Below are 23,469 nucleotides of genomic sequence, written 5' to 3'. Positions count from 1 at the left end.
TACAGTATTTTAGTCCTAAACAGCTGCAATCACTGTTATTAATTGCTCTTTATTAGGGCCAGCACTTTAAATAATACTGCCTGAGGCAAGGTACATGCATGCTGCCCCATCTTCCATATTCTTACTCGGCATGAAATGATGTACTTAATCCACATATAATGCATAATGCAAGACACAATTCACAATACAGTACTCCCATGATACATTGCATCCTCCTAGCAACAAACAGAATGAAAAGTATAACATTTTAATATATTTTAATTTTAATATAAAGCTGAAGTTGCTGCCAAAGGGTCTTCAACAATGTACTGAGTTAGGGTCTGGATATGTATATGAATAAGAAGTTTCAGTTTTTCTTTGTAATTATGGGTTATTGAGTGCAGATTAATGGGAAGAAATGTCCAATTTGTCCATTTAAAATTAAATCTACAACGCAGGAAAGAATGCAGAAAGGTAGAGGCTGGAATACTTTCTGAACCCACTGATATTTAACTGAAATATTTTGTTACTGACTAAAAGGGAAAGGATAAAACAGAACTTGAAACTGCCTGCCTGTTATGCTAAACCAGGGGTCTCCAACTCCGGTCCTGGAGGGCCACAGTGGCTGCAGGTTTTCATTCTAACCCTTTCCTTAATTAGTGACCAGTTTTTGTGACCTCATGACCCCCCATGTTCTCCCAGGCTGTCTACTGAGTCATCATGGGTTAAGACTCTTCTTTATTTATTATTGTCCACACACAAACCTAAATTAAATTAGGTTACTTAGGTTACATACTTTTTGTATGTGAATCATATTACACTATTATTCCACCATTACATTCTAAAATAAAGCCTCTGCTATCAGACTACAACTGTTGTCACATGATATGCTATTGTTAGGGGTGTAAAGTGTGGCAGGCAGCCATATTGGACTCCCCTCCTGAACCTGGCCTGGAGGCACAGGAAAGCAGATCTAAAAAGAGGCTGGAGATCCCCTGCTTACAAAGAGATCAGGGCATAAGATGCCCTGTAAGGAACGGGTAAGCCGGTAACCACCAGTAGTCAATGGGGGTAGTGTCCCTGGGTGCCTGGTGCTACCTCAGTGTGCTATCTTGGGCTGTCCTCCATGGTCTTTGGGACTTCGGAACAACCTGGAAGGGCTTCCATCACTCAGTTCCCTGGCACTTGAAGTACTTCTGGGTGCAAGATAAAAGGAACCGCCCTGCCACATCCAGGAGAGTCGGAGCTGGGAGTGGAGATAGGCAACACTCGACTGGAGGAGTAGCAGTTTGGTGTAGAGAGAGGGAGAGAGAAACAGAGAAAAGAAACCGTCGTCCATTGTTGTTACAATGTATTTCGTAATAAAACCCCTTTATTTGAACCTGGGACTGTGTTTTGTGTGTTTGTGTTTGACACTCTATGGTGCCCCCTATCCTTCAAAGGGTATAAACTTAAAAAACAGTCACTTTCAGTTATGTCTTTCAGATCAAATTACTTTCTTCCTATTTCATCTTAAATAAAAAAAATGTCACTGAAAAACAATTTTCCATCAATGACATCTACTTGTCTTAAAATGGGGGAGCAGAAATTCAGTGGATTAGTGGGAATAATGCACCCAACACCATCCATCCATTGTCCAACCCGCTATATCCCAACTACAGGATCACGGGGGTCTGCTGGAGGCAATCCCAGCCAACACAGTAAACAGACCCCGGGCAGGGCACCAGCCCACCACAGGGCACACACACCCACACACACACCCACACACCAAGCACACACTAGGGACAATTTAGGATCGCCAATCCACCTAACCTGCATGTCTTTGGACTCTGGGAGGAAACCGGAGCACCCGGAGGAAACCCACACAGACACGGGAAGCGAAACCGGGTCTCCTAACTGCGAGGCAGCAGCGCTACCACTGTGCCACCTTGCCACCCTGCACCCATCACCATTGTAATTTTTTTCTCACTGCTTTTGCTGATTCAACACATTACATTAAAATTACATTATACATTAAATTCATATTGTACATTAAATAAACATCTGCTGTTTTCCTGCTTGAAAATAAATGAAAATTAAAATCAAGAATATATATATGTAGGGGACTGAAAGATTAATTCATACATTAATCTCTAGTTGAGTTGACTACTTAAAGTGCTGGCCAAATTGTTTTATTTGTAGTTTTCATTTAAATCAAATTGCCATGAATTGTTACTAGCATAATAACATAGGCTTTTTTCTTATCGGAAAAGTTTGATATTTTCCAAGATAAATTATAGCACTTTACGATGGAGGGTATGGGTGTGATAAGTGGTCCATGGTGTTGTGCAGATTTTAAATAAATGAGTCCCGAGAGCGTGTAGACACAGAATGGGTGAAGATGGATGCATGACAGCATTGCTCTGGGATTGACTGTGGTGCTTAGCTGATTGTGCACTCATGTGCAAATGCAAGTGGATCGCTCAGGTACCTCGTTCACACCTCGGAGTGTGTGTCCTCATTTATCCGGCTCACGACTATTGACAGTTTGGGTTCAAGAAGCTCCCAGATGCAACAGAGAGAATGAGGCCGACCTGGACCATCACAATGGGACATGGAGGAAAACCTTAAAAATGTACCACATATATCCGTTTATCAAAGCCAAGACAGTTGTTAAGTGTTGCTCCACTTATTGGCTACAATGTAACGTTCAAGTGCAAGCAATACATTTTTTTTAAATGTATAGAAAGTTTATAACACAATTTTGTACGACAAATGCATATACTGTATAGCATATTTGTGAAGAAATAACTTCAACATGAAAAATCCAACACTTATCCTTTAAACCATAATTCTTCCTTCCAGTTAAGTTTAGGGGTGATTTCAAATTCTTGTTTCCTTCATTAGAACATTAGGACACTCTAGAAGAGAACAGGCCATTCGGCCCAACAAAGCTCGCCAGTCCTATCCACTTATTTCTTCCAAAAAACATCAAGTCGAGTTTTGAAAGTCCCTAAAGTCTTACTGTCTACCACACTACTTGGTAGCTTATTCCTAGTGTGTATCATTCTTTGTGTATAGAAAACGTCCTAATGTGTGTGTGAAATTTCCCCTTCACAAGTTTCCAACTGTGTCCCCGTGTTCTTGATGAACTCATTTTAAAGTCACCGTCTCAATCCACTGGACTAATTCCCTTTAGAATTGTAAACACTTCAGGCAGGTCTCCTCTTAATCTTCTTTTGCTTAAACTGTAAAGGTTCAGCTCTTTTAATCTTTTCTCAAAACTCATCCTCTGTAGCCCTGAATCAGCCTAGTCGCTCTTCTCTGGACCTTTTCTAGTGCTGCTATGTCCTTTTTGTAGCCTGGAGACCAAAACTGCACACAGTACTCAAGATGAGGCCTCACCAGTGCATTATAAAGGTTGAGCTTTTAAATGGCGTGGGCTCTATTTACATAATTTATTAATGTATGGAATCTGGAAAGCACATCAAGATCTGAAGATACTGCTCGTCCAAAGGTTCCAAATAAAACTATTGTGAGAGATGGAGCCTTTAGCTCTGGGGGTCTAAACACGTAGAATAATCTGCCTATATGTGTAAGAGTTGTCCCATCAGTGTTAGCATTTAAACTAGTGTGCGTTAGTCGAGTGTATGCTGATCAGAGCTGCTTATCAGCGTTTCATATTGTATTTCTGTTTGTTAGTCATTTATTCAAAATAAAAGCTTGACAATTATTATGACTTGTTACAAAACCACCTCTGTTCAGTTTTTCTTATTAGTAATCGTGGGATTCAGTGATTACTGGCAGAATCCCAAATCATCTTATTTGACTTCAATGTATGCAGCTGTGGTTTTTAGCATTGGAGGATTTCCAGTCGCCCAAGGCCTTTAGAGCTTTCACTGTGCCTGCTACGGTTGAACATTGGCTCTCTTGTTGTCTTATCCTTCGTTGTCAATTGGCTATATCTCAATTTTTGTGTAAACAGGACTATATTTTGACATTTTTTAGTTCATAGTTTCTCTTGACTGAATTTGATTAAGTAGGATTGAAAATAAATGAATGATTATTGAGATCCATTACTGTTTTAATATTTGCTAGAATTTCTAACATGTTCTATATGTGTATTTTGGTTGCTTTGGGGTCATTTTATGATGAAGATTCTATTTCTGAGGTTCATTTTAAATTTCAATTTGCTACAATAAAGTTATATTTTATTTCCTAAGGAGACTGGGTGGTCTTGTGGCCTCTGAACCCCTGCAGATGTTGTTTTTTTTTTTTCTTCAGCCCTCTGGAGTTTGTTTTTTTTTGTTTGTTTTTTCTGTCCTCCTGGCCATTGGACCTTACTTTATTCTTTGTTACTTAGTATTAGCTAATCTTAATTTTATATTTTTCTTTTTTCATCTTGTAAAGCCCTTTGAGCTACATAATTTGTATGAAAATGTGCTATATAAATAAATGTTGTTTTTCTTGAATTGTGGTTAATTGATCTATCCCTTGAGATCCAAAATAAATGATGGTGTGCCAGTCGAGTTGCCACATTAAATAATAGTGCCAGCTGAAACAGAAATAGTGCTCTGTGTCGCAAAACAAACCAAAAACACAAGGATGCAGAGCCAATTCTGGGGTAGAGCTCTGTCCAGGGTTAAGTCTATGTCCAAATGAAATACCACTTTCTGGGAGCACCTTGAATTTATAGGGGGCGGAGTCATTCACCCTCATTGGGCATCTTTTCGGAGCTATGGGAACAGAAAGAGGTGATACGATTAGGATCAGTGCCCCCTCTCATCCCAGGGTGGTATTGCTTAAATCAGATGAGCACAGAAACTGACCCTTTGACACTCACCAGTCCATCACAATACACACTCATGCACATGACTACATGGGGTCAAATTAGAGTGCTAACATACACGTCCTTGGAAGAAATAAAAAATCACAGTACCTTGTTGAAAACCAATATAGGTATGTAAGGAACCATACAGGGACCTCCAAAGCATTTACATACCAAACCACTGCGTCATCTCCTTAATGTCATATAAACTGCTAAGGGATTTAGTGAGTAACCACTCCAAAAGTTTGTTTGAGCCTTTGTTGCTATTTCTAAATATGATTTAATGCATCACTAGGGTACATGTATTATTCTTATCTTTGTAACTGTTTTTGTGAGCAATTAATAAATGACAGCAGTTAGACAGGGTATTCATCCAAATAATGAACCATTTAATCATTCAAGGTCATGGGGAGCTGAAGCCTTGAACAAGATGCTAACTCACAGCAGGCCCTATTCACACACATATTGCTGTGCCTAAATAGATCTGTCCACTGAATGAGCAGTCCTATTAGGAATTATTTATGCAATTGATTTTTGAGTGGCAGTGGTTCATGCACAAAAATGCTCATCAATCTTGCTAAGTTTTTAGCCTTATTCTTGAAAGACAAACTTCATACAAGTTACAAAAGCAAATTCATAGATAAATTGGGTGACCGATACAAGTTTGTAATATAAATATGAACATACGTGTGCATTGTAATGATCTTCACATCATAGCATTGGCAACTATCCTGTGAAATCATCAACTCGTGACACTAGAAAATGTAAAACAATAAACAAGAGTAAAAGCGTTGAATATATCCTGGCACAAATGAACCCTTTAGGATACGCACAGATTCTGTTATTCTCATTTAGACCTTTAATTTTTTTTTGTTTTTTTCTTTATTTCCCTGTGTATGTTCTTTGTACACATTTTTCTGCCTTTTGAAATTTTTGCCCAGTCCCTTTCCCTCATAACTGTTAAGAGACAGAGTCTCCAATGGTTATTGTGAGAACAGAAAAAAGTCATAGAGATGTAAACGTGAACCAGAGCTCGCAGTCAGGTTAGTTCAGGTTGGGGAGCATGCACTGCTATAGCACTTTGCCTCCCCCACTGCACATTGGCAGCCTCCCAAGCAGACACGAGGTTCAGTCCCACCCTTCGGAAATGACCATCTGTCTGCTGCAGTCAGGTGTCACATAGGTGTCCTCTTGGTCTGGTCCAACTGCTCAGGTCTTCAACATTGAGGCTCAAGGAAGCTGGATCACCCTCGGGAAATCTCACAACATGGCCAGAGTGCCACAACTGACACTCCCTCACAATGTATGTAATGTGCCTCAAACCAGCGGTACCCAAGGATTTCCCGACAGACTACTGAAGGACTCCAGTCTTCGTCTGAGGTCACTTGATAGTGTCCATGTCTCGCAACCATATAGCAAAGTACTGAGCACCAAGACTAGATTTGGACCTTCGTTCTTTTGCAAAGATATTGGGAGCGCCACATACCCCCTTCCAGCAACCTCATGACCCCCTGTGCACTCCCAATCTGTCTACTGACTTCATAGGAAGAGTCACCAGAGACATGAATGTCACTGCCGAGGTAAGCAAACCTCTCGATAAGTTCGATATTCTCTCCACAGACAGACACAGTGCTGACAGCTGTGCCTAGGAGGTCATCAAAGGCCTGGATGTTGAGTTTTTATCCAGGACACTCACAAGCCCAGACACTCAGACTCCTCGCTCAGTCTCTCGAGCTCCCCGATCAGAGCCTCCATTGACTCCGTGAAGGTCACAGCATCATCGACAAAGTCAAGATCAGTGAATCTTTCTTCACCAACAGATGCCCCACAGCCGCTGGACCTCACAACCCTTCCCTACACCCAGTTAATGCAATCACTGAATAGAGTAGGAGCAGAACACACCCCCGACAAACCCCAGAATCAACTGGGAAAAACATAGAGGTTCTGCCTCCACTCTGCACAGCACTCAGTGTACCAGTGGACAGAATTTACAGAGTATAAAAAAAAATGTCAACAAGTAAATAATTGCAATGAAATCCAGGTGCATTCACTTCAATACATGTGATCAGAAAATAATGAGGGACAATCATTCTTTAAAATTTCAATAAATATAAAAAAGTCACAATGAAATCTTCCCCTATTCCACATTAAATGGGCTTAAAACAAAATAAACTGTGCCAGGTATTAGCAAAGAAAAACTGATTTCAACTTCAGGGCATGTTCAGTTGCTACTAACCTCTTAACACCAGCCGTTCTTTCTTGTCCCATACAAATTCAAGATACACCAAAAATTTTAAAAATATATATCTATATATATAATTCACTAAAGCAAGACGACCATGGAAAGCACGCCGGAAGGGGCGTGGATTCACTAAGCCGCCGACAAGTTAGACACCTATGGCGCACGCAGGAAGGTGTGAAGTTTTTCGCTTCATTTGACTCAACACAGGAAACCTCACCTGGCCCGGACATGGAGAAGATTGACAGATTGATAGCTCTTTCTCGATTCTGTGGGTAGTGGTGCATGGCAGTTCTTAGTTGGTGGAGCGATTTGGCTGGTTATTTCCGAAAACAAACGAGACTCCCACCTGCCAAATAGTTACACGACCCAACAGCGGTCGGCGTCCAAATTCTTAGACGGACAAGTGGCTCTCAGCCACGTGAGATTGAGCAGGTCTGTGATGCACTTGTATGTCCGGTACTGCACGCGCGCTACACTGAATGGATCAACGTGTGTCTACCCGGCGCGGGGAGCCATGCGTAAGCCGTTGAACCCCATTCGTGATGGAGACCGTGGCTTGCAATTGTTCCCCACAAACAAGAAATTCCCAGTATGTGCGTGTCATACGCTCGCATTGATTATGTCCCTACCCTTTGTAAACCCCCACCCCATGGTCGGGTGACTTGGTGGATTATATATAAAAAAGCAGCCGGAACCGTAAAGAACAATGAAAATTCAACATGGAAACCGACTGAGGCGGTGTTTGGAAAATTAACAGTCAACGTGATTCACAGGTGCGTGTGGACTGTACACAGACGAAAGCAACTCAGGTAGGGAGTTGGGGGCGGGCACATAAGCAGGCAGTGCGTACTGAACGAACGCCGTTCAACCCCGTCCTTCGCTTTGGAAGGAGAAGGCGCGACGGTGCTCCTCCGGTTTTCAGTCACGGACAATTGTATGTTGGTTCGTAGCGTGCATTGTTGCAATGTTACTTTTCTTGGTGGTTTATTAAATTACGGATTTTTCAAATGTTTATTTTTTCCTCTGTGCTTAAAAATCATTTAAACAGCGGCCTGATTATGCGCCGTATGCTATGCCGCGGGTTGGCTAGTAATATATAATTACTTTCTTCAATGTCCTGATTCAGTTGTGATGGACAGCCCATTATCTACTAAATGAGAGGAGTGTTTCAACTTTCAAATGACACCACAATCTGCTTTTCTATGTTTTTCATTTTCTGTATTTCAGATTGTTTTTTGTCAAGATGCTTTTAAATCTTGCAACTATGGATGATGTCATTTGGCTATACAGTATCATTTCTTTACCAAATATATAATGTGGCAGATGCCTGGGGCGACAACCCGGCCGGGACACCTTGGAGGACCGGAAGAGGGGATACGCCTACCTCAGACCACGTGGGGCCAGCCACCCTGGTTGCTATGAGGACCATAAGTACAGAGCTTTGAAGCTCAACCTTGTAGGGGCCCGTGGTCAGGGGTGTGTCGGTGGGAGGTTATCAGAACACACCTGGAGCACATCCGGGTGCTTATAAAAGGGGCCGCCTCCCTTTATTCAGGTCGGGTGAAGAGAGGACGAAGCAGGAGAAGAGAGAGTGGAGGTGGCCTGAAGAGAAAGGCAGAGTGTGTGAGAGGCCTGGACTTTGGGGAAGTCTTGGGGTTGTGTGGCACTTGGACATTGTAAATATTGTAAATAAACGTGTGGTAACATGTCTGCCTGTCTGTGTCCGGGGCTCATTCCACAATACATTCTGATTGTACAGTCAGGGCAGAGTACATTCTGCCCTTTAAAATGACACATAGGTCGCAGGTCTTCGCTAATGGATATGTATCCTATGAATACTCATTTGAAAAGAACAAAAACGAAGAAAAAGAATCATGATTTTTGTACTGCTTCAAAGGAGTAGAACTATACATATTACTTGTAGATATTTCATAGTAGTTTTTTTTTGGGTGCTACTAAGACATTCACTGACACTTTTTAAGTGTTTAAAAGCTTATTCCAATACAGATATTAATAAGAATAATATTTTGGTAAAAATGTTAACAAAATTTTGCAACTTATTCTGCAGTTGCATATTTGTACAATGTAACTAAATCTCTAAGGTGTGAAAATGTCTGACCTTTATTTTGAGCAGTGGAACATGAATATTGAGTAAAGAATGATAAAGCTTTAGCCAGGTAAATCAAAGTAGCAGGCAGAGTTTAAAAAGTAAATAATCATTTTTAGCAAGACGCTTGTAATGGATGCTATTTGTACACAGAGAATCTTTGGACGCAGAATCACAAATAACATAATATATGAGAGATCTGAGACGTGATTACAAAACAGCACGACTGAATTTGATCTGAGCAGGATCACAGTGTTCCATGTCAGCAGCCATTATGAACGCAGATCAGTCTTTCAGCTCTCCTGAATCCCACCCTAGTATGCCCTGCCACCTCCATGAACATCCCTCTTCAATAAATGTAAATGAATCTTACCTTTCTTTGAGTACTGTTATCTCAGGCTGCATGCGACATCGTTTACTAAGGCTGAAAAGTCTATTAATAATCCTTTGTGCCTTGCTCAGGAGTTGACTCGTGCTGGTTTCCAGCTGTTTGTAGCGATGCTGTAGGTTCAAATCCATTTTCCACAAATGCTGGACAGCAGATATGTTTAATGCATAAAATGTTGGTAGTCTTTTCATAAACAGCTTAAACTCTTCTGAAAGGCAAAAGACAGAGACCAAGGGATAAAAATTTTGCTTCCCATCCATCCATCCATTATCCAACCCGCTATATCCTAAGTACAGGGTCACGGGGGTCTGCTGGAGCCAATCCCAGCCAACACAGGGCACAAGGCAGGAAACAAACCCCAGGCAGGGCACCAGCCCACCACAGGGTACACACACCCACACACCCAGCACACACTAGGGACAATTTAGGATCGCCAATGCACCTAACCTGCATGTCTTTGGACTGTGGGAGGAAACCGGAGTACCCAGAGGAAACGGACACGGGGAGAACATGCAAACTCCATGCAGGGAGGACATTTTGCTTCCCTTTTCATTTTTTATTGAGTGCTTGAGAAATTAACAAGCTTGCCATTGTAATGACTGTGAGTCCCAACACACATAAGTTCCTAAATAACATGACCAAAATTGCCCACTGAGGGGGATTTGCCATTAAACCCTGGCTAGTTATAAGGGCAAATACAGGATTTTCACAGAATGTTCTGTTAATCTATGAAGCTCCAGAGAACATGAAGGAGTTGCCAACAAAGGCAATCCCAGATGAACAAATTCCCAATACAATACTGCACAGTATTCAAAGTGAGGTCAAAAAACAGAGAACAGTTTCAAAAAATCCAAAGCACAGAAAAAACACAAGTTTAAACTCACCACTCCCAAGCACATTCGAAATGAACCACTGGGAACTATGGGAATTTATTTATAGAGCGGAGGGCAGTTCCTAACAGTGATTGACAGGTGGCCCCACCTCTTGGGGAACCACCCACAAAACAGGCATAAAGAAAAAAGCAGATTATTAAAAAGGCAACCTTAACACAGATAAATGACAGAAAAAAGAACAGAACATAAAACAAGGATTTGAACCCCGGCCAGGGGAGGAACCCTGGTTAAAATATGATGGCCATTAAACATTCTTTATGCAGAAAATACTTAAAAAAAAATTTTTAACATTGCCATTTATGAAAAATCCTAAATGTTGTTCTTGTAGTAGGGATAATGGAGGACCAGTAATTAGCGCTGGTGCCTCATGGATGTAGCACCTTGGGTTTGATACCAGCCCTGAGATATTGTCTGAATGAAGTCTGCCTGTTCTCATCATGTCTGTGCAGGTTTCTTTAGGGTATTCCAGTTTTTTTTTTTTTTATATCCCCAAAGATGTGAGGTTTAAGTTAATTGGTGACTCTGAATTGGTGAGTCCAGGAATATTTCCTGAATGGTACCCAGGGCTGCAAGGATATTCATAGGTTTGTAGTGACCCTGAACTGGATTGTAGAGAATGTATGTATAGCTCTATATGTAACATTTACAAGGTAAATGTTTCAGCCAGTGTGTCTTATAAACTGGTTGAAAATTCACAATGGTAGCAATGGCCTACATCATGCTAGTGCAGAACGATGGGAAACAAATGGGGGTAATAAACCCCATGTATAGATTACCTAGGAAGTAATTACTTGCTGGCCACAGAAGAAAGAGACTGGCAAAGAGGTACAAGCAAGGTTAGAAGTCAGGCTGATGGATAGCAGCAAGATGGTCCAGCAAGGTGCATTTGAATATTAGAAAACTAGAAAAGTAGTGTAGAGAGCAGGCCATTCATCCCAACAAGCTTGACTGTTTTATTCATTTACATTGTCCAAAATAACATCAAGTTGAAATCTGAAGGCCACTAAAGTCCTACTCTCCTCCACACTACTTGGTCATTTATGCCATGTGTCTTTAGTTCATTGTGTGAAGTAAAAACTTTCTAGCATTTGTGTGAAATCTGCCCTTAGTCATGTTTCTGCCTTTGTTGCCGTGTTCTGGTTGTAGATTTTATTTTAAAGTAAAAGCTGGGATCTGCTGTACTAATTCCTTTCATTTTAAACAGTTCAATGAATCAGTCCCATCTTAATCTCTGTTTGCTTAAACAGAAAAGGTTCAGTTCCTTTACTCTTGTCTCACGGCTCACCCCTGCAGTCCTCTAATCAGTTTAGTCACTCTCCTCTGGACTTTCTTTAGTGCTGTTATGTCCTTTTTTAGTTTGAAGACCAAAACTCTACACAGCACTCCAGATGAGGCCTCACCAGTGCATTATAAAACTTTAGCAGAACCTCCCAGGACTTGTACTCTACACATCAAAGTGCTGTATAGCCCAACATCCCATTAGCTCTTTTGATTGGTTCTGTGTACTGTCTGATTGTACAGCAGGTAATGACGAGTCCACTATGACTCCTACAGTAGGTCCTTCTCATATGGTGTACTTTCAAGTTTCACATCTCTCGTTGTGCATTTAAATCTAACATTTTTACTTCTTATGTGTAATACTTTACTTTACACTTTACATTAGGAAGCTTTTCTTTACATAGAGAACCATGGACACATGGAATACGTGACCAAGTAGTATGGAAGAGAGTAGGACTTTAGGGACCTTCAAAACTCGACTTGATGTTATTTTGGGAGAATTAAGTGGAGAGGACTGGAATGCTTTGTTGGGCTGAAAGACCTGGGGATTGTTCTAATATTTACATTTAGTTACATTTAATTTATCCACCATAAACCTGCCCAAGCCTTTAAGAACACCAGAGCAAAATCAGAGACATTGCCACAATTTATCTAATGTTTACTATTATTTTTTGGCTTTTTATATGGACTTTTCACTGATTATTAATGTGAGATTATTTTATTTGATGGGTGCTGCTATTTTTGTATTTTTTTTAATCATGGAGGGTCAGGTTGTGGAGCATACACTGGTACAGTGCGCACCTACCACATGATGAAACAGCTCAGGATCCTCGTTGGAGACCTCCCAGTCCCACCCTCCAGAAATGACCATCTATCTGCCGCAGTCAGGTGTTACATGGGCATCCCCTTGGCCTGGTCCTTTGCAGAAATGGACATGTAATTTACTGTTGCTCTCCCGGTTTCCATCAGGTGATCCACATCATACTTTGCTTGACATTACAGCCATTTAAGATGGTGATGTGCAACCCTTGGTATCCAACTTTTGAGATAGTTTCAAAACAACAAAGGATTTCCTTGCAGATATAATGACTAGAATTTACAGTTTATGTTTTTGATCACTTAACTCTGGGTCAGCTTAGAGTTATGGTTTCAGTTTCTTGATCTTAAAACACATCTTTCCATCTTAGCACTGACAAATACACATAGTGAAACGGAATAAAAGCTTAAAATCATAAAACTAATTGAAAACAGGATTCTTGACCAATGAATGAGAGAGAGAGGCAGGTCTTCAATTCCATTGTAAAAGTGTTTCCTCTGCTCTGATTTTCCCAAAGTATTTATTTAAGAATATCTTAGCCAAAAACGCATGTATTTTGCCTGATGTGAGCCTACAAATGAATGACTTAACATGTAGACTTTATGACTTGAATAAAGTGATATTATTTTTTCATGGATGTTTTTACACTGTTTGCTGTGTAATGCCCATTCTGTCAGAATTGTGTTTATTTCTGCTCTACAAACCACAAGGGGTAAGTTATATACTGTATATAAAAATATAACTTTAATCAAAGTGCATCAAAACCTAAAGTGACTCTGAATATACTAGAATATTCACACAGCTGTTAAAGGCTTTGTTTTTGTTGAAATAGGAACCAACAAGAAAAATCTAATTAAGTGTAGCAAACAGCAATAAGATTCATAAAGCTACCAAAGGAGAGCCCAATGTTAAAGTCACCCAGCATAATGAGTATCCCAATGTCACGGGGGTCACCTTGAAACCATGGGAACTGATGAATGACCATTGATTATTTCAAGCATAAGAGAGTTATAAATCTCGAGTGTGTTGCCACTTATACCTGAATCCTCAAACTCCTTATTGCTGGCAGTCCACGTTTCTTTGAGTTGCATGAGATTTTCTTCAAGTGCTTTGAGGTCCATATATGGGCAGTTGCATTCTGGGAATTTAGAGCTGCATTGGCACCAGCAGTCATTATTCTTACAAACAAATTCTCCCTCTGAGTTGCAGCCAATATAGCTCAGAGCCGCCTGAACAAATCGTTTTCTCAAATATTCTGGTAAAATCACTTGTAACCCTTAAAACAAGCAGAAAAAAAACTGGTGAATTTTTTGAAGTATGTTATACTGTACAGAAATTCAATAGGTAATTTTAAAATGAACACACCCGAGACAGCAATATTTAGCAAGCAAATATGAAAAGGAGCTGTGTGGCTTGTCAAAATATGAATATTTTAGGCTTATTGTATTACAAATGACACACTTACAAGATGCAGAATAAGAAATAGTCCAGGGAGAAATATTAAGGGAATAACAGATTTTTTAGAATCTCCAAAATGCACTTTTATGTGTTTATGTAAAATCTGACAAAAAATCCAAAAAATGCAGTGTGAAAAAGTGCTAGATGCACTTTAAATTCTGACCAGCAATTCTGCCTGTCAATAAAGCGTTACTGCCACCCCCTTATAAATGACGGCTGACACAGGAGCTTAGAGTCTGGTCAATCAGCTCCGCCAAAATGAAGCTCTTTGACACTTACAGATGAATATGTGGTGTTTTTATAAGCTCTCTTGCAATAATCCAATATTATGATTGGCTTGGCAATTAGAATTAGAATTAGAATTAGAACAATCTAGACGAGAACAGGCCATTCAGCCCAACAAAGCTCGCCAGTCCTATCCACTTACTTCCTCCAAGAAAACATCAAGTCGAGTTTTGAAAGTCCCTAACGTCTTACTGTCTACCACACTACTTGGTAACTTATTCCAAGTGTCTATCGTTCTTTGTGTAAAGAAAAACTTCCTAATGTTTGTGCGAAATTTACCCTTAACAAGTTTCCAACTGTGTCCCCGTGTTCTTGATGAGCTCATTTTAAAATACAAGTCTCGATCCACTGTACTAATTCCCTTCATAATTTTAAACACTTCAATCATGTCACCTCTTAATCTTCTTTTGCTTAAACTGTAAAGGCTCAGCTCTTTTAATCTTTCCTCATAATTCAACCCCTGTAGACCTGGAATCAGCCTAGTTGCTCTTCTCTGGACCTTTTCTAGTGCTGCTATGTCCTTTTTGTAGCCTGGAGACCAAAACTGCACACAGTACTCAAGATGAGGCCTCACCAGTGCATTATAAAGGTTGAGCAGAACCTCCTTGGACTTGTACTCCACAGATCGTGCTATATAACCTAACATTCTGTTAGCCTTCTTAATGGCTTCTGAACACTGTTTGGAAGTTGATAGCTTGGAGTCCACTATGACTCCTAAATCCTTCTCATAAGGTGTACTCTTGATTTTTCGACCGCCCATTGTGTATTCAAACCTAATATTTTTACTTCCTATGTGTAATACTTTACATTTACTGACATTAAATTTCATCTGCCACAAATCTGCCCAAGCCTGTATGCTATCCAAGTCCTTCTGTAATGATATAACGGATTCCAAATTATCTGCTAATCCACCTATCTTGGTATCATCTGCAAACTTAACCAGCTTGTTACTTATATTCCTATCTAAATCATTTATATATATTAAAAATAGCAGCGGCCCTAGCACTGACCCCTGTGGAACACCACTCTTAACATCGGCCAGTTCTGATGAGGTTCCTCGCACCATCACCCTCTGCTTCCTGTGTCTGAGCCAATTCTGCACCCATCTAAAAACATCACCCTGAACTCCCACTTCTTTTAACTTGATGCCCAACCTCTCATGTGGCACCTTATCAAATGCTTTCTGAAAGTCCAGATAAATAATATCATAAGCTCCACTTTGATCGTATCCTTTTGTTGCCTCCTCATAGAATTCCAACATGTTAGTAAAACACGACCTCCCTCTTCTGAACCCATGCTGACTGTTCAGAATAACTCCTGTCCTTGCCATGTGTTGCTCAATCTTATCCTTAATAATTCCTTCCATTAATTTTCCTGTGATGCTTGTTAAGCTTACTGGCCTATAGTTGCTTGGATCTGCCCTGTCACCCTTTTTATATAATGGGATGATATTTGCCATTTTCCAGTCCTTTGGAATCTCTCCAGTGCACAGTGACTTCCTAAAAATATGTGTCAAGGGTTTATATATGTACTCACTAGCCTCCTTAAGAACACGAGGATAAATATTATCTGGGCCTGGTGATTTGTTTGATTTCATCTTATTTAATCTGAGCAGCACTTCTCCCTCTACAATTTCCAAATCCCTCAGTACCTCCTTAGTAGTCCTTGTTACTGCTCTGAGGTTATCCACTTGCTCACTTGTAAACACCTCAGAAAAATGTAAGTTTAGGGCATCTGCTATTTCATTGTCTGTATCTTTTAATTCCCTTTACTATTCCTGATGAACTTGACCTCCTCCTTAACTGTTCTTTTACTACTAAAATACTGAAAGAATCTCTTGGGGTCTTCTTTCGCCTTATCTGCTATATTCCTCTCCAACTGTCTTTTAGCCTCTCTGATATCCTTCTTAATGGTTGCCCTCATTTTCTCATACGCGCTACGGTTCTCTTTGCAGTCATTAGTCTTATATGCCTTATGCAGCAGTTTTTTCCTTTGCAACTTCTTTTTTAAATCTTTATTAATCCATCGTGGAGATTTTTTTAGTTTCCTATTACTTCCAAATTTAGGTATGTATCTGTCCTGCATTACATGTAAAACATTTTTAAACCTGTTCCACTGCTCCTCGACTGTCTCCACATTTAAAAGCTTATCCCAGTCTATCCTACTTAGACTTTGTCGCATCTGCTCAAAATTAGCCCTACTAAAGTTCAACTTAACAATTTTAGTCTTTGCATCTGTACTCTTACAAAATACTGAGAATTGTATTACATTATGGTCACTTGACCCTAGTGGTTCAATCAATTAGTGGGGTTACATATGACCTTTTATGTTTGGTTTTAGTCAGTTATTAGGCAAAAGTCTTTATCTAGTAAATATGAACCTTCTACGCCAAAACAGAATGAAATCATCCTAAACATCACATGTCATCATAAGCTAAAGCTCTAATAAGACGATCACAAAGGTGAGAAAAACGATTATATTTTGATAACATTTTACAGTCATGTGAAAAAGTAAGTACACTTCCTGAAATGTTTTTCCTTTTCTAACATACTGTACATGGGCATATCAAGATTTGATCTTCATTTAAATGGCATCTGGAGATAAAGGTGATGTAAAATAACAAACATTGTGCCACATTTACATTTTGTATTCCATTGTGTCATTTAAATAAACATAAATGCAGATTTTGCATGTGGAAAAAGTAAGTCCATCCCATCAATTATCTCTACCTAAAATATCTAAAATCAGAATCAGGAGCACCAACGATTAGAACATCATTAGGGAGGATCTTGGACATTAAGGGCGTATGTCATCACCAGGGTGAGATCAAAAGAGCTTCAGAAAGCTTTCAGAAAGAAGGCTATAGAGACCTATGAGTCTGTAAAGAGATTTCAAAAGATCTCCAAATAAATGGAAGTCAACCATTCCACTATCTGGAAGATTATGTACGAGTAGAGAAGATTTCAAACAACTGGCAACTTCTCCAAAACAAGCTTCCCAAAAACAAGAAGAAGTCTCTAAAAAACAGAATTTCATCTTAGGGCTTACAGGTAGTGCTTTTACCTGCTGAAGTCAAACTGCATCAGTCTATCAATAGAAAGAGTCTGCACAAATTAGAGCTACATGGGAGGTATGCTAGGAGGAAAACCCACCAGAATGCACCATGGTGCACATTACTGGTTTTCTCCTTAGGAAAACAGCACATGGAGAGCGGCTGATGCCAAACCCCCTTAACCCTGTTATCCCATGTCTGGCACATGGTCACAGGGGACAGCTTAAGGACTTAGGTGATTGTAATTACCCGCTGGTCCAGGGGTGGGCGCTGTTTCCTGATGCCTCTTTTCTTCCTCCCTCTGATTGTCAGCTGTAAAACCTCTGACATCACTTTCAGCCGGAAGGACTTAAGACAAGAAGATCCACCATCTTGAGATAATTCCTTTGGGAACTCACATCTGGGAAGACGTTTTCCATGATTTTTGCATGTTTCTTTAGTGATTATTTCACTTCAATTAGACGAGGGTGATACTCCAAGTCTTTATCGTGATATGTCTGTTGTGTTACACCCGATTAAGAAGAGGAACCCTTAATGTGCCGTTGAGCTTCAAGCTTCAGTTCTGTTTCTGATGCATTGTTAGGATTGTGTTTGCCAAGATTGTCATCATAATTACCAAAGTTATCGTGCTAGAGCAAACCCAACACACAGCTGACTGTTTAACAAAATGTCTTCAGGTGACAAGAGTCAGTCATTTTGAATGCATGAAGATGTTTCTAGTTAGGAACTAAATATCTTACGTATTTTCTTGTGTGAATGGCACGAATTTCGCTCAGAGAGAAACTGAATTTATTACATAAGTTATTTTACAAAACTAAACACAAGTATCGCTGCAAATTATTTTGCATGAATCATTTCACTCATCACTACTCAGGGTCTCAAACTGAATTCCTAGAGGGTCACCATTCTCCTTTCAACTGTATTCTTAATTAGAAGCCAATTCTTGCTTTTAAGGGAACACATTAATTAATTCTATAACTTCGAAGTGCTGCTCATTCTGCCATACAAGAAATTTCCAAACCTATTGATTCCTTTTTCCTGAAAGGACCATCCAGATGTTTTATTGACCAGATCAATATTTTCTCACTATTCGCTATGTACTTTTTGTAACTGAAACAGATTATGTATGACACACACAGTACAGGTGTAAATGAATCTATGTGAGATGCAAAGTGAAGCTAAACTTCATTATTATGGTCCCTTATATCATCGTCTGAATTAATCACTTTAATACTTAATTGTTTGCTTTGGAGTAGAAGTGAAAATGGTGTGAAACATGAAATTAAGCAATTCATACTTTTAGTGTAATCATTTAATCCAATATGAGGAGCATATCATGACAAAACTGGACACAAGTCGATAACCAATCACTTAGGATCCATTTTTAAAAAGCATAACATTTCTTTTCATTGCTATGCAGATGATACACAGATATATCTTCCACTGAAACAAATTCTCTTAAACCCAGTAAAATGTGGATGTCACTAAATTTTCTTAGTTTATGTGTTTCATATGTTAGTTTACAAACAGAGATTGTGTGTTTCAGATCTTCTGATCTTACTTGTTCTCCTACAAGTAACCTTGGCCCTCTGACAACCTGCTGTATACTTTTTGGGATTTTTGATAATGCCCTTAAATTTAATAAACAACTGAACTCCATTATAATTGACTGTTTCTATCAGCTCAGGGTATTAGCTACAATCAAAAGACTTCTTTCTGCGGATGAGTTTCAAAAGCTAATTCATGCTTTTGTCTCTTGTTGGCATGACTATTGCAACTCTCTGTATGCCAGAGTTGATCGGTCATTCTTTGTTCATCTTCATCTATTTCAGAATGCTGTGGCCAGGCTCCTAAAAAGCACATGAAAACGTAGTCACATCACATCAAGTTTAGCTTCTCTTCACTGGCCCCTGTTCTCTACAGAATTAAATTTTAAAGCATACTATTTCTTTTTAAGTCTCTGATTGGTTTAATCCTCTCTTATTTTACTGACCTCTTACATCCTTACTCTCCCTCACACTCACTTAGGGCCTCTGACCAGAAGTTACTGGTCATGCTGAGGTCTAGACTTAACCTTAGAGGGTTTGGTCCCTTTACATTAACTTCACCTTAAGCTTTGGAATAGTCTAGCCTTTTATATTGGGGCAGCACCATCTTTCATCACTTTTAAATCTTTTTGTCTTAGCTTTTTAAAAGTGCACAGGAGCACTGTTTTTAGTTTATTTACATGTATATAGATTTCCAAAATTTGCTTACCATACCTATATATTTATTGGTGTATTTATGGAAACTGTACAGCACTTTGGTCAACTGCTGTTGTTTCAGATGTGCTTCATAAATAAAACTGACCTGACAGGACAACCATGGCTTGGTGCCAGTACATTGTAGGGCACACTCGTTTACATGCCCACATTCACTCAACATTGTTCTATTTTCAAGTATACCCTATCATTAAATTAACATAAATGTCTGGGATACTGGAAAAACCTAAAAAAAAAAAAAAGAAAAACAGAAGAAATATCATGCTGATGCTAAAAGAGACGACTGCATTTTATAGCCATCCTTTTGAAGATGAGAGGTAGCAGCATTGTGACACATTAAGTTATCTTAGCAGGTATACAATTCAAAACACTTTATACAGTTTTGAATTTTCAGTTTATTTTAGAGGACATTCCATCTCACACTGGGTCAATTTAAACCTGAATGTGTTTTTGGAAATGCAGCACCCAGTTGAACATTAGTGACTCAGGGAAGATGTTCAAACTCCACACTCTACACAGATGCTGGCACAGGCTGAGCACCAAATGAAGACTCCCCGAGCCATGAAGCATCAGGACTCACCACTGTGCCCTTCTGAATAAATGCATGACATTCCAGAAATACAGCAAATGGAATACAGGTATACACTGTATAAAGTTTTATTTTTTTAATGACTTGTTCTGAAGGTAACCAAGTTAGGATTCATTTGTATTATGAATGGATTTATGCTTTGAGATTCTAGCTTTTTTTTCCTGTTTTGCTAAAAGTATTCCAGAGACACAGAATGCAACTGTATTGCAATACAAATAAAAGGAATTTGTTCAAATGCTTCCGTACTCTACCTTGTAGATTAATTTTGTTCTCAGGACTCTGAACCAGAACAGAACTGACAGAATCCAGGTTGTCATAGTTACTGCATCCAAGAGGACCAGTTCTAGTTTCAGTTACCTGGGAAACAGGGAAACAAAAAAAAACAACTAATAAAAAACTAGAAGTAACAGCAACAGTAACAGTTTCAATAAACAATCAAGAAAAACATATTTTAAAATATGACATTATTCTATCCATCCCTCCATTATCCAACCTGCTATATACTAATAACAATAATAACAATATATTTTTTTTAAAAATGTTATATCTCTCTTGTTAACTATGTGCCATTAAAAACTTAAAAGAACTGCCATTTTCAGAAACTGCACTTGCTTTATTTTGCCCTTTTTAATACTTATGTCTATTACATCCTGTTCTCTTTTTAAGATCTATGTGTGATCAATATTTCAACATTTTTTTAAAGTTCTGAAACTAAAACAGAATAAGTGTTTGGCTTTATTACGTTCAATATATCAATACATAACAAGGGAAAACAAAATGAAAAAAGATACACTTTCTTTAATGATTTTCAGAAAGTTGTGTGTCCGTAAACTTGAACATTTCAAAGTGGACAAGGACCTCATGTTGTCCTTTTACCGCAGTGTGATTCAGTCTGTCATCGCTTTGAGCTTCACTGTCTGCTTTAGTGGTCTGACAAACCAAAATTGAAGAAAATGGCAGCAGATTACCAAACATGCAGCTAAAGTGATCGGGGCTGATGAACTTAATTTCAGTAAATCAGGGAGGATAGTCGCTTTAGAGACCCACACAGATCACTCCAGGAATTCCTTTTGTCTCCAGTGCCATACGACTTTTAAAATTGCAGAAGTACTGTATAGTGTCTTTCTGATGTACTTTGTACCCATTTTAGGTTAAACGTATTATCAAATTGCTAGAAGTAGCTTTAACAAAAGAAAGAAAAATCTGTTTTTCAAATGATGTAAATGAATTTTGGAATTTACAACTTTTTTGTTGTATTTTACTTCTGTCTGTTACTGGATGCAACTGAGAAGGCATATTACGCTTCGTTGTGTACACATGACTAAAAAATGTAATCTTTATCTTTTTTTTTCTTTTTAATCAGTAAATTATGATAAACAGAAGAACAACAATTTATTTCTTGCATAGCCCAAAACCACCAAGGAATGTCTCAAAGGGCCTTAAACAGCCCCATTTTTGACTGCCCTCCAGCCTTCACTCTCTAAGAAGACAAGAAAAAAAAAACTCCCGCGAAAATGCTGTAGGAGGAAAAAAAATGGAAGAAATCTTGTGAAAGGGAATTCAGAAAGAGACCCCCCCCCCCTTTTCCAGGTAGGTTGGGCATGCAATAGTTGTGAAAAAGTGGGGTAAATACACCACACAAAACAGAACACAAGTAATCCTCTTCTAGATGGCCAATCTAATCTGGCCAATTCAGAAATACTGTACACACAATGGTACAAACTACAAGGTGTCCCAAAAGTCACAGTACTCTTCCTTTTTTCTACCTTACACCTTGTGACTTTTTTTGTGGGGCTATATCAACAGCAAGGTGTGTGCCATTAAGCCCCATAACCTGTCACAGTTTGAGGAAAGAATCCGCACGGCCTGCAGCGAGCTCGGTGAAGAGATGCTGCAAAATGTCGGAGAGGCTTACGTCCGAAGGAGGCTGAAAGTTGTCCAAAATGGAGGCGCTCATGTGGAGGTATACGACTAGTCTTCAAAGCATTAGAACGTGATGGCAAGCCTAGCAAGGAAAACTGTGTTGACTCCTTTGTTGATGCTAGAAATATTAATAAACTCAGTTTCTTATGTAATTTTTAGGAATTTATTAAAAGTGTATAGTGATTTTTGGGACACCTATACTTTGGTCTTGAACAGTGCAGCTCACCAACAATTCTCAAGGCAAATTTCAAGAATAGATGAAATGACTCACTAAATTCAGAACTATCACATAAGAGGATATAGAGTTGTTCAAATACATCAAACACAACGTAGAAATAATTCATATGTAAATAATTAGACTTAGCTGTTTATACCTGGTACGCCTTCGAGCGTTGGCTAGAGTAGCGTTTCTCAACGTTTAAGTATTTGCGACCCGAGTTTTCATAACAGTTTTAATCGCGTCCCCCTAACGTTCTTTTGAAAGGAGCCCACTAATACCAATGTGTTCTTTTTTAATTAATGATATATCATAGATGCATATTTTATTATACCTACTTAACTTTTATCGACATTTATCTAGCTCTATATTTATTTTTCTAGTAGTAATTTAAGTTAATTTGTTTTGGTTTCAATAGATTTATTTTTCATATTTTCGATTCTTGTTTCCTTTTTTTCACATCTTCGCACCCCCGTTTTTGTTACTTCATGCCCCCCTAGGGGGGCCAGCCCCACAGTTTGAGAACAACAGGGCTAGACTGATGTGTCTTATGTTACCAGGATGGACTGCAGCCCCTCTAACTCTAAACTTGTTTAAGCCGGCTTGAAGAAAAATGGATGGGACTGATGGCTGTTTACATTCATCCAAACTTACTGTCCACACTGTTAATTGAAGGCATTTCCCACCTCCAGCCCTAGACCACCACTCACAAAATCCTCATCTTGGAAGATTCTTGCAGGTTGTGTGTTTTCCAGTAGAGAATTTACATAGTGTCATATACTATTTTATATTAAAAATATCTGTTTCCTGTCTGCAATATTGAAAATACAGAACTGTTATATAAGTATAATTAAAAACACTCTTGGTTGAATGTTGACAAACGTTAAAGGTTTAAAAGGCTTGTTTATATAAAAATTGTACAATTAACCATTTGAGTAATCCATTCAGCTAACGTGTAAACAGGAAGGTCCATTTTGACTCCTAATAACTCATCCCCTTATTAGCCTTCTTCACACTATATCATATGTTTTTCACTGGGAGGGACCATCGATGGGTAAACCTCTTCTGGTTACCAAGAGTCAGAAAACAAGCTAAACAAAACCATCCTGATTTTTCGATATTTTCCAACTGACGAAACCCAAAGAAGAAAATGGATGAAAGCCATCAAAAGAG

At 39.1% G+C, this 23,469-nt stretch overlaps 1 protein-coding gene across 1 annotated transcript in view; it reads right to left on the bottom strand.

Annotated features, from left to right (window-relative positions):
• The window catches only part of brinp3a.1 (bone morphogenetic protein/retinoic acid inducible neural-specific 3a, tandem duplicate 1), a 171,328-nt gene that overhangs the window by 20,573 nt on the left and 127,286 nt on the right, over positions 1-23,469 (bottom strand). The window contains exons 5-7 of the mRNA XM_039735649.1: positions 20,408-20,513; positions 13,551-13,787; positions 9,509-9,731 (exon numbers count right to left, since the gene is read on the bottom strand). Coding sequence (XP_039591583.1) covers positions 9,509-9,731; positions 13,551-13,787; positions 20,408-20,513 — 566 coding nt within the window. The remainder of the gene's footprint in view (positions 1-9,508; positions 9,732-13,550; positions 13,788-20,407; positions 20,514-23,469) is intronic.

This window comes from Polypterus senegalus, chromosome 14, assembly GCF_016835505.1.
Source record: "Polypterus senegalus isolate Bchr_013 chromosome 14, ASM1683550v1, whole genome shotgun sequence".
NCBI lineage: Eukaryota > Metazoa > Chordata > Cladistia > Polypteriformes > Polypteridae > Polypterus > Polypterus senegalus.
This window is presented reverse-complemented; position numbering and strand designations above follow the sequence as displayed.